This window comes from Channa argus, chromosome 1 (assembly GCF_033026475.1).
Source record: "Channa argus isolate prfri chromosome 1, Channa argus male v1.0, whole genome shotgun sequence".
NCBI classification, from domain to species: Eukaryota; Metazoa; Chordata; class Actinopteri; order Anabantiformes; family Channidae; genus Channa; species Channa argus.
In genome coordinates this window covers 4,704,832-4,717,668 of record NC_090197.1, presented here as the reverse complement: position 1 = coordinate 4,717,668, position 12,837 = coordinate 4,704,832, and the positions used below count along the sequence as shown (strand labels likewise).

The following is a 12,837-nucleotide window of genomic DNA, read 5'->3' as shown; positions in this document are numbered from 1 at the left end:
AACCTTTGTGTTGTGTGTCACACCGAGCATTGAGAAAAGAAAGAAGTGGAAAGAGGTGGAAAAACATGGACAATCTCAAGGCTAAAAGTCCATCTCCAGAGATCGTGTGCAATATCATCAAGAGGTTTACAGCTCATGGCTCTGTAGCTAACCTCCCTGGAAGTGTCACCTCACACTATCCGTCACCGTCTGAATGAAAAGGGACACTATGGTAGGAGACAGAGGAGGAATCCACTGCTGACACAAAGACATAAAAAAGCAAGACTGGAGTTTGACAGAACTTATGTTACGAAACCACAATCCTTCTGCGAGAATGTGGACAGATGAGACAAAAGTAGAGCTTGTTGGTAAAGGACATCAAGACACTGTTTACAGAAAAAGAAATGAGGCTTTCAAAGAAAAGAACATAGTCCCCACAGTCAAACATGGTGGAGGATGGATGGTTGATGTATTTTCATTTTCTTATTCCTGGAGCCAGTTTGTTTTTACTGACTGCACATTGAAATCAAGAGGGACTAATTATTAGACTGTATTTGGTCGTAAATATCAGTTTGATTCTGTGGAAACTAATTCACATCAAAGTCGACAACATTTCTTTGTGTAATATTTCTCGAGTTTATTTTTTTTCTCCCCCATACATGTTAAAAATTAACAATAGAAATGTGGATTAAAACATATTCATTTGTCAGAACAATCAAGAAAAGTTTTATTTTCCAAACTAAACCTCTCAAAATAATCAGCTGTTGACTCCAGGTGTGTCAGAAAATAAAGAAGCAACAAACTCATCAATAAACCAAGTTCAGACAAAGTGAAGCTGCAGTTTCCTGTGACTGCAGCATTTTAGTGGGACTACAGAGTTAGTAAGTCCACATGTAGTTGTTGTGTGGACGACTTCCAACCCCACTACTCTGTCTGCACCATAGAGCACAGAGGGACAATATCTATGGAATAAAGAGGATTGAACATGTGACACAGAATGAACAAGTCAACAAATGTGAGATGACTCTGAGGATCAGGAAGAACATTTCAGAGTTTGACAAACAGCTTCATCCCAACACTACACACCTCTCTGTCATCAGAGGAAGCAGCAAATCTTCTTTTCACAAATCCAGTTTTTATCATAATAATATTGTTCACTTCTCCATCTTCCGTGTCGATCACAACATGCTGCATATGAAGACCAAGTGTATTGTGGTTCTTCTGTCGCCCAGAAGCTGTGGGAAAAAAATCAAACGTTGTTTTTGACTTTGATAAATTCATGATTATTTTCACTTTCAAATAAAGTTAAATCTCATTTTAATGATTTGAAATAGTGTCATGTTAGTAACTATGTAGGGGATTTGCTGACACCACAAGGATCCCAGATGTGAACTGAAACCTGGATCCAGGACTCTGAGATCTCCTCCATTCATTCCAATCAAAGTTAGTGACTCTGCTCAGACTCCAGCAGCATTTAGTGTCTTCCTGCTCTGATTCCTGCTTTTTAAAGCCACTGCACATGTTCAGTAGTGTTTCTCTCTCTGAGCCCAGTCACTGTCTCTTAGACTTTTCACTTTGTCAACAGGTTTCCTCACATCACTTTCAGCTTTGTCTCTGAGGAAAAGACAGCAGCAGGAAAAAGTGGTTGGAAAGCTGCTCTCTGAATCCATCCCTGGGACTAATGATCATATTCAGCTTTTTCCTTCATCTGTTCTTCACTTTCTAAAGAGCAGAGAAGAGGCAGCTGCTCCTTCATGCTGAGATCAAGTTCAAGAAAGTTTGACTCTAAATGTTGAAGCTAGTTTTTCTTCCACCATGTTTGTTCTGTGTGAGGATACAGAGAGCAGCACACACATTCAATCCTCTGAACTGTGACCAGAGCTTTGAACCATGTTTCAATCCTGACTCATTGTTACTGCAGCTCATCACAGACTGGAGATGAAGAGAGTTCATAGAAAGATTTTTCCAAAGAGATTTGGATCATTTTGTCACTGTCCTACATTTTATCACATGATCCTATTAGCTCCTAAAAATGACTGATGTCACTGTATTATATATTATATAGAGAATCTGTCTCACGTTTCTGTCGGTTGTGATCCATCCAACCATTTCCATTGATATTTTCGCTCTGTGTCTGACCATTGATTCCATAGACCAATCCAGGACTCTTCATGCTGATTCAGCTCGGTGACAAAGTCCTAACAGAAATTCAATAATCAGTTCTTCTTTCATCATTCAGTTTTTCTGTTCTAGTAACATCATCATGTGAATCTGTTTGAAGGAACATTTGAATCTGTTACAACTTGGAGGAAAAGAAAAGTTGTAACAAACATTGTTTGAATGGAACTAAAGTTCATATTTTCTATGAGCAGAATGTATTTGTTGTGTTTCAATAAAATGTAACTGTTTATTTCACATTTCATTGTTCATGCAGAAGCTTTTTGAATCATTCACATCTTTTTCTTTTGTTCATTTAACTGAGATCAGGGCTCCTGGTTATAGTTCATCAAAATTCTCCCATATTCATGGGACTTTTCATTGTCTATAAAAACTGACAGCAGGTCAGAAACACACACACACACACACACACTAACACACACACATTAACACACACGCACACACATTAACACACACGCACACACATACATTAACACACACACGTTAACACACACACGTTAACACACACACACGTTAACACACACACGTTAAAAAACACACACACACACGTTAACACACACACGTTAACACACACACACGTTAACACACACACACACGTTAACACACACGTTAACACACGCACACGTTAACACACACCCACACACACATATACACACACACACACGTTAACACACACCCACACACATATACACACACACACACACACACACACACTTTAAAACACACACACACACTCACACACACACTCACACACACACATTAAGACAAACACACACACACTCACACACACATTAAGACACACACACACACACACATTAACATTAAGACACACACACACACACACACATTAACACACACACACATACACACATTAACACACACACACACACATTAACACATACACACACACACATTAACACGCACACTAACACACACACACACTTTAAAACACACACATTCACACACAAACACACTCACGCACACACATTAACAGACACACACACACATACATTAACACACACACATATTAACACACACACGTTAACACAGACACACAGTAACACACACACACACACACACACACACACACTAACACACTCACACACACACACACACACACTAACACACTCACTCACACACACACACACACACACACACACACACACACACACTCACACTCACACTCACACACACACTCACACACACACACTCACACAGTCACACTCACACACACACACACACACACACACACACACACACACACACACACTCTCTCACACACACACACACACACACACACACACACACACTCACCTGTTCCTCTTTGCTGTTGATAATCACCAGATCTGATCCTCTGTCCTGACAGAATCTTCTGCTCTCAGACCAACTTTTCCTCTCCGTGGATTTAAAGTAACAACTGCATCCAAATTTCTTCCATCCTTCAGGACACAACTTCCCTTAATGTCAAACAAATGTTTAAAGACAGATTTCATGTCATTCAGTATCAGAATGATGATGATCTGTAGTGTCACTGTGTAAAATAAGATCTTAATCTGCTGCTTTTCTCTTTCAGCTTCAGTTTAGAAAGAAGTTAAAACTCCGATTTTTAAGTGATGACCTGCAACAGAAATATCCACATAGAAAATGTTACACAACATGAAACAACTCTAACTGAACATAAAGGCACATTTAAGTTGTTTCATGGAAATTACTTTAATCCTGTAACTGACTGTTGGTGACTAACGTGTCTTAAAAACAACATTACAACAATATGAATCCTGTCATGTCTCAACATAACATGAAGCTGAATCTTGTGTATAATGATATTTGGTAACGATTTCAAAACCTTACGTGAAATTTTATCCTGGAGCTGTTTGACTTCATTCTGGGACTGACTGTAGTTCTTGATGAGGTTGTCAATCCTGGATTGAAGCTCTTTTTCTTTGGTGACTGAATGAAATGATGAGAAACACAAAAGCAAAGAAACAATGAGTCTCTGTAACTGAGTATTGTTGACTGCTGTCTTTGTATTAGAACAGTAGAAAAACAATATGAGAACATGGAAACATTGTGAAGTTGGATCCTGAAGTTTTACCCTGGAGCTGCTTGATGAGATGCTGTGACTGATTGGAACTGTGACTCACGTTGTTGAGTTTCTTCTCCAGATCATTTTTCTCCAAAGTCACTAAAATATCTGGAGGGAAAAACCAAATCCAAACAGATCAAAACCATGAAATCATTGTGTTTTAAATACAGCATATTGAAGTTTCCTGAGCACGTTAAAGTGTCACTGTCACACTTAATAACACTAGTAACCTGTTGAAGCCACTGTTCTTTCACCTGCTGTGATAAACTCACTCAGGGAGTCGTGACTAGAGCCAACAAAGAACCAACACAAATGTCTGTAATGTTAAATACTTGTTTTTAAAGGATTTCAACTTCACCAAGTGCTGTGACTTTGAACAGAAGCAGAAATCACTTTATTTCTGCTGTTGTCACAAAGTAGATGTTGTTCTGTGAACATGTTGTTGTGTTGTGAACATTTTACTGAGAAATTCAGTATCAACCTATTTCCAACCTGCCAAATCCACTAATTAACTACATGAGCACATGACATTATTAGAAAACATGTAGCACTTTAAATTATGGGACAAAATGTCAATATTTACTTTTGCTTTGTTGAATTGTGAATTATTATTGTTTTTTCCTAATAACTCTGAAAACACTTTGTGTCCCATGTAGGTTCCTGCAGCACCTTCATTCATATGATGTGGAAACTGCCCTCTAGTGTCTCACTTTTGGAACAAAGTATTTTCACATTTACATATTTTATTTAGCAGACTTTTATCCAAAGTGACTTACAAGTGAAGAACAAAGCAGCAGAAAAGTCAAGGTGAAAACGTTAAAGCAAAGTGCAATGAGATGAAGTGTTGATTGGAAAAGAGTTTTTCTATTTTAAAGGGGAAATGTTCATCAGCAGAGCGTAGTAGGTGGGAGGGATTGTAGACCTGGATGATATGAGCAGAGCAGTGAGTTGTCTTGTATATTCAGAAAGGTAGGATCTGATCTTTGGGATGTTGTAGAGGACAAATCTGCTGCCCTAGAGACAGAGGAGATGTCAGTAAAAGTCAGTATGTTGTTTATGATTATCCTCAGATTTCTGGCAGACTTAGTGGGGACAATCATTGAAGACCCAATGTTGATGCTGATGTTGTTTGAAGGTCCGGCTTGGAAGACTAGAACTTCTGTCTTGGTGATGTTGAGCTGAAGATTTCTTTCTCTTATTCAAGCAGATATGTCAGAGAGACAGGCAGAAATGTGATCAGTGGATCAGTGTCCTCAGTGGAAAGGACAGGAAGAGCTGTGTGTCATCAGCATAGCAATGATAGGAAAAACCATGTGAGTGGATGATAGAACCCAGGGATGTAGTATAGATGGAAAAAGAAGAGGACCAGGATATAAGCCCTGCAGCACATTGAAGGAGACGCATAGTAACCAAGTTCTAACAGCTCTGTCAGGATCTCAGTGCACTTCCTGTTCCTGGACCTTTATTTTGTGGCCCCTCCCCCCTACTTCCGGTGCCTTGGTTCTTTTCCCCAGCTTTGCCTTCATTTGTCCCTGATGGTTTGCACCTGTTTCCTCCTCTATTTTAGTTCAGTCTTCCCCTCACTCCCTGCCAGATCCTCGTCGTTGTTCACATGGTCACTTCTATCGTTGTTACTGTCTTCATTGTCGTCGTTATTGTCCTCACCAACCCCACAGTAGACTCTGGACTTTTGGTAAAGCCTAAACTTATGTTTCTTGAACTCTTGGGAAATCTGGACTCTAGTATCCTGGACTCCGTGTTTTCTGTGTGGTTTTGGTCTGAGGTTTGCCTTTTGTTTAATTCAGTGTTTTGGTCTAGTCTCTAGTTTTCTCCGCTTGTTTTGATCCTGGTTTTTTCGTGTTTAGGTTTGCTTGTGTGTTCTTCAGTTTGCCAGTGCTTTATGCTTAGTTTGTTCGTGTCTGCCTCCCCTTAGTTCTTGTGTTTACGTGCTCCCCCAACTGTGTTACTTTGGTATCTTTCCCTTCCAGTGTGTTTTAAGTTGTGCTCCGTTTTACTTTAATCATTATTACATATCATCCTTTGTTCAGTAGTTTGTGTCCTTTTATATTCCTGTTAGTCTCCTTAGCCTTCCCCTTGTGTTTACCTGCTTTAGTAGTTTAACGTTTATCTGTGCCTTATTTATTTAGTAGCCTTTGTTTGTTCTTTCATTTCCTAGTCTAACTCGTCCCTGAGCCTTAGTTGTGTTTATTTTGGTAAATTTTGTCCCCTCTTGTTTTCAACGTCCACTCTGTTGTCACCTTAGATAATATTAAGTTAACTCCTTTCGTGTGCTGGTCCTGTTCTGAATCCAGTTTCTAGTATCCTACTGTTGGGAGCGACTTCTGTTCACCATCTAAATCTCTGTCAATAAAAGCCCCTTATTGCAATCCCTCTCACAGTCTCTTCACTTGGGTCCTCCCTTAACCAAAATCGTGACAAGCTCGAGCTTTAGGTGGTCACAACTATATCCTGTGTTTCTTTGAAATGATTGGTCGTCTGTGGGTTTTTCAAAGCCTGTTTACTGATGGAACAGCCACTGGATTTGAATTCTCCTCACAAGATGACAAATGGTTGGTGCTTGGAGAGCAGCCCAACAGCTGTGGACAGTCTTTAATCATCCTATGGTTTAGGACAATGTGTGTGATGAGCCCAGAGCTGATCAGGACTAAATGATTAACAAGTTCAACAACATTAATTTGTAAGAAACATGTTTCTAACATCATTTCTAGGAGACAAAGTTGCTACGAAGAAAATAAAACCTTCAACATTATGGAATAAAAGTCCTCACAGCGTGTGATGATCCCAGCCAGAACCAGAAGACACAGAACTCGCAGAGACACTGTAAAAACTCTGAAACTGCTGTTTCTCATAGCTGGAAGCTTCTTCTCACTGTGTGGTTCTACAGACACAAAATACACAGAGGATATGTTTTATTCAACTTTATTAAGGGACTTTAATGAACTACAGTATGGAGGGTTTTTACTTTAATTAACTCCAACTGTTTGGTGAACAAAGATTTTTAAACTCCTGCTGTATTAAATGGCTCCTGATGACAAGATAATGACATCACCAACTGTTACAGGAACTTTGTTCTTTAACAGTGAGACTGAAGCTGTAAAAGTTATTTGCGTTCCCACAATAATAGTGAACATAATTATTCAAACTCACGAGCTTCTTGTGATCCAACATCATCACACTGATCTCCATCCTCCATCATCTCCACCTCCATGTTCTCTCTCTCTCCTCTAATATATTTCACCCTCAGATCAGACTCAGTTTGAATTTCTGTCGACATGTTGATGAACTAAAGAGCTAAAAACTAAGTGAACTTCTTTGTGACCAGTCTTCACTGTCTGTTTGTGTCTGAGTCAGGCAGCTTTGAACAGAGAGCATCAAGGAAGTAGCAGCAGGACAAACCACACCCACTGACACTTTAAATACATTTGTGTTTGATGTAAATCTTTATTTTATATTTCTGAATTTTATCTGGAAAACGTTCAAAAATATTGAGAAACACAGCTCATTCTCATATTTTTAAATGTTTCCTGGTCATCGTACTAAGATATAAGGTTCATTAGCAGAACTGTGTTTGTCTGCATATCATTAGCATATAATTATAGGTGTAAAAAGCTGACTTCCTGTCTCAGATCAAACTAAATAAAAACAAGAAGTGTTTCTGACAGGAAATGTGATGTGTGAGCTGTTGCTGCAGTTTGAACTTATTATTCTGTTCAAAGTCCACAAATCTAAGTTTTAAATAAATGTAAAAATTACAGCTTAAAACATGGACAGAGCAAGTGGTGCAACGGCTCACAAAGGTCATGAAGGAGAGAACTGGACCTACTCTGATCAATACAATAAAATACAGCTTTATTTATCCCACTCAGTTAGTTTGGAGCTGTTGCACACACACACATACTATTAAACCATCTCATAGTTTGTAAGAATGACAGGACAGATCACTGTGAACTATCTGTATGTGAGTGAATGAAACACCTCGATGCCCCAATGGCACCTGTTCAGATTCCTTTGCTAGGATGTGATCAGGTGAACAGTAGTGATGCTCCATGTGATATCAAAGTTTCAGTGCTTGTGTGGAGCAGAAGGGGAGTTTCCAGCTTTTGTTGAATGTGGACTGTTATAATTGGACACTTATGTAAATGAAATATCCTATGTTCAGAATGGTTGTTAAACGCATCTTTCTCCCTTTCTCTGTGTTGTTAGTGGACAACACAGGTGTCAGTCATTTGTGTTGGACAATTAGTGATGTTTAGGTGAGTGGGAAACTCAAAGAACGAAGCAGGAGGGAAGAGAACAGGAGGAAGGAGCAGAAAACGGAGCCTGACTGAGGGAAGAGACAAAAATACAATATCCATGTTTGGTAAAGTTCCAGTAATGTTGTTGGTTCACTAAACTCCTGAATGTTTCTGTATCTGTATTTTATAAAGTATGGGAGCAGTAGGAGCTGTTTGCTGTCTCTACATTCACTTCATAGACTCTAAGGCCTTCACCACGCTGTGGACTGTAGTTAGCTTAGCTCCTTCATGCTAGCATGGTGAATGTGGGAGACACGTATTACACCAAGCTACTGAGTGAGGACGGTAACTACATCTGACACTGGGAGATTCTGGACACTTGCTGCTTAGAGAAAGACGTTCATTAGTGTTTGTGGGTGTTTGCATCGCTGCCACACACTGCTGCAGTGAAGTGATCAGGACCTGCTGCTGCTCTAGGAGTCTGCTAAATGTCCATACACGTGGACAGGCTCAGGACATGTCTCTCCACTGCACCGCTTGGACACGGCGGGACAGAGAGTTTGAAAAACTGTTGCAAACAGTTCCAAGAGACCAACATGGAGGCCAACGGTATTGTACCATTGTACTGGTTATGAATCCCAGGTATTCAAACTTTTTTCTTCTTTTTACCAATTGAAGGGGAAATTTAAAGGTGGGTAACATCTGACATCAAATACATTTCTACACACTTACATTACCTGGTGCTTTACCTTCATCATAATTGGTGCTGTTTGCTGCAAATAATTTACACACTTGATGTCAGTAGGGTATAATGAGCTTTTCAAAGATGCTTCATGAAATGACATAAATGAAGCTTCATTATGGAATTTGAAATTGATTTTAAACAGCTTCAGATTCACAGTTAATCACAAAAACGACATTATTGTCATTCCTACTTCCTGTAACATAATGAACTTCTCACCAAACACATGAAGATAATTAAATAAAAAGAAGATCCACAGTGAGCTGAGGTGCAAGTACTGGGGCAGGAGGCCGGTACTAAACTAAGAGCCATGCAGCTGGAGAACCAGAGGCATAAGATGTTTGTTCCATCTGTGGTTATGTGGAATGTTAATTCACTGTGGAAGAAGACTGATGATCTGGCAGCTGCAGTGAAAAACTAGAGGATTAACAAGGACTGTAGTCTGCTGCTTCACAGAGACGTGGTTAGTCAGCAACACTCCAGATGATAAGTGGAGGGAGACCACAGTATGTCAAACTGAGGGAGTTCACCTGTGGGACTGTGGTCAGCAAAAAGGGGGCACCACAGGGGACTGTGCTCTTTTCTGTCCTGTTCACCCTGTTCACATCAGACTTTGGATACAACTCCAAGTTATGTCCCATGTGAATGACACAGCCATTGTAGAGTTTATCAGGAGGGGGGGTACAGGAGCCTGGTGAAAGACTTTGTGCTATGGTGCAGCTCAAACCATCTGTAGCTGAACAGCTTCAAGACTTTTAGTCCTTTTGTCCCCCAAGCCATCAGTTTAATTCTGCTCAGTACCAAAGTCCAGGGTGCAACAACACAGTCAGTGTCCACCGTCACTGTGTTGTGTTTCACTGGCTTTGTTGCCCTCTTGACCTTTATTAGTCTCATCATGTTCACTTTTATACTGAGCTAACTTAGGTTTATTGGCTTAGTAAAAACTTGGACTGTTACTGTTCATTACTATTTATATTCATATTTTATTTTGTGTATTTCAGCATTTTAAGCTGTGTAAGTTACTGGATGCTTTAAATTTCCCTCAGGATCAATAAAGTACAAATCTAGAACAACCAATCAGAGCAGTTTATCTTACGATGTGTGGACAGGACGATGATCCCAGCTGCCATCAGAAGACACAGCACTGCTAGACACAGAGCAGCTCCTCTGAAAGACTTTCTGTGGACTGGAGGATGATTCTGAGTCTGTGGTCCTACAGAGACAAAACAACATGGAAGCTGGTTGTTACTGATCATCAGCTTTAATCATGGTGGTTTACACACAAGCATCGTGGTTCAGGTCTGTGGTTGTGGTGGCATCTGTTCAAAATGTCACAGCAACACTAGAGATCAGTGATCTGACAGATTATCATGTTCGTGTTGCAGTTGACCACAGAAGTGTCCAACTGAACAGTCACTTTACACCTCCCACTTCTTCCTGTTGTGTGTTTGTTCCACTCTGTGGTAAAACTCTTTACCAGAGCTGATGCTTCTACAGATCTGACAACTGAATAAATGTTAAACTGTGACCAGTAGGACTGAAGCTAAAAACTGAACACATTCAGCAACAAAACACCTGAAAATGAGTTTTCTACATTTACATTCTACATTCGACATGTAGGATATAGATACAGAGAGAACAGTGATGGGCTGCAGGTTCTGAATGGAGGAAAAACATCACATATCAGTCTAACATGATCTAAAGCCACTCAAACAAAGTTATTTGTAATATTGATTTGTCATGTTTTCCATTAAAAAACCTTTAATAGAGAATAAAAGAAAGTTCAGGAAGAGCAACAAGATGAACAGATGTGCAGTAGATGCTGTGTGGACAGAACAGAGCAACAAAGCAGATTTACACCTGTGTCCAATCACTTACTTTCTTCCTGTGACTGAATATCAGTGACATCATCTCTGATATCATCTGTGTTCTCGTAGATATCCACCTCTCTTTCCTCCCACTCTCCTCCATCTTCCTCCACCTTTCTGTGGTATCTCACCTTCTTGGAAAAATCTGGTTTGGCGTAAATATCTGAAGACATTTTGAGACGACTGAGACAGACCGACAGTAGCTGAACTTCACTGACTGTTACTGTGCTGCAGTAAAACTTTAAAGTCTTCTACTGTAGTATAAACTACGACCTGTGGCAGACAGAAATGCAGTAACATGATCTACTTTACTGATGCTGCTGTCAGAGTTCAACCTTCTGTCTGGTTCAGGAAGTAACAAGAAAACAAATGTGTTCACACCTTTTTATTCATTTTACTGGTGGATGAAAATACAACAGCAGATTAACAGGAAATAAAAAACAGGAAGTGTTTCTTTCTTACAGATGAACAAAATCATTTTAATGAAAGAATATTTAACAATATACAAAGTGTCAGACCATCAGTCTGTCAGTGACTTAACAACATCATAGTGTCACTAATGCAGAGCAGGCTGCAATGAAAATGGTTGTGGTCAGACTCTGTTTCTATTGGTGCAACCATCAGTACAAAGTGTGTAAAAGTACAACAGACACATGAAATCTAAAAACTCTGATTGATATAAGATAAAGTAGATGAATTCACTGATGGATCATGAGACTATAGTGGGCACAGGCCCAGAGTCCTGGGGGGTCAGTGTGTGTTAATTTAAATACCTGGTCAAAAATGATCACAAACTGAAACAGAGGAGGATTAATGTGAACAGATCAGCGCCTTCACCTGGTAAAGGAGGGAACTGCATTACTCTGAGCTGCTTGATCACTGGCTTCAGCCTCATTGATGTTAAATAGGAGCCAAAATTCGATTTCAGAACATGAAGGCACAGAGAGTTTCAGTTCACTTCTTGCAGATCTTATGTGCTGAGATAAGATACTTCCTGATCTCCTCCCAGCTGGCTGCGACCTTTCTGTGTGGAGTTTGTATCTTCTCCCTGTGCTTGCGTGGGTTTCATCTGGATACTCCAGCTTCAACCAAAGAGATGTATGTTAGGTTCTTTGGTGACTGAGATGGAAAATAAATCCTACACATTTACAATAGAGGGAGTATTTAGAAATCATGTTTTAACCAATGAACATCATCATCTTAAAATAGCTCCTCTACTTACCACATGATGTTATATGGACATGTGATATGAATGAATGAGAATGAAGTGAAACAGAATTTCCTGTGAAGATAATCAGGATTTCAAACATATTGTGAAGAAATGTTTTTAACGTGTGTGTGTGTGTGTGTGTGTGTGTGTGTGTCTTAGTGAATTGCATCAGTCCCTACAGGGTGGAGTCATCAAGATTTATTAATTATAGAACATTATAAAATATTATCGAGTAACAAGGTAATAAATTTGTGTTTGTAAAGATCTTACACACTGATGTTCAGCATAACAGATACAGTGAATGATCTCGATTTTAACCATCAGCTGGTGTTTGTGTACATTCAGTGAACTGTATCAGTCTCTGCAGTAGCTTCCAGCTGCAGCATCAGTTCAGGTTCAGTCTGACTGAGGGAGGTTTTTGTACGATGCTTTTTCACTGTGTGAACACATACTGACTGTTGATGTTGTGAACACTCTGACAGAAGTAAACTGCTGCATCTTCAGTCTGGACTCCACTG

At 39.7% G+C, this 12,837-nt stretch overlaps 1 protein-coding gene across 1 annotated transcript; it reads right to left on the bottom strand.

The window, feature by feature from the left end:
• Positions 1 to 368: 368 nt before the first annotated feature.
• Positions 369 to 11,357, bottom strand: LOC137102413 (C-type lectin domain family 17, member A-like). Its single transcript, XM_067481923.1, has 6 exons — positions 11,120 to 11,357; positions 10,338 to 10,454; positions 4,206 to 4,351; positions 3,472 to 3,609; positions 2,059 to 2,177; positions 369 to 1,214 (listed from the first exon to the last, which is right to left on the bottom strand). Exons 1-6 carry the CDS (start codon positions 11,280 to 11,282, stop codon positions 1,076 to 1,078), a joined length of 822 nt encoding a protein of 273 aa, XP_067338024.1. The 5' UTR covers positions 11,283 to 11,357; the 3' UTR covers positions 369 to 1,075.
• Between the last annotated feature and the right edge of the window lie 1,480 nt (positions 11,358 to 12,837).

What these genes read in the sequence shown, in the direction of transcription:
- LOC137102413 (XM_067481923.1), bottom strand. Translation starts at nt 11,282, where the DNA reads ATGTCTTCAGATATTTACGCCAAACCAGATTTTTCCAAGAAGGTGAGA. An exon ending in CATCGTCCTGTCCACACATC is followed by an intron (nt 4,352 to 10,337) that starts GTAAGATAAACT and finishes TTTTCCCTCCAG; the next exon opens with ATATTTTAGTGACTTTGGAG. An exon ending in TGTTTCCATGTTCTCATATT is followed by an intron (nt 3,610 to 4,205) that starts GTTTTTCTACTG and finishes CATTAAGGGAAG; the next exon opens with TTGTGTCCTGAAGGATGGAA.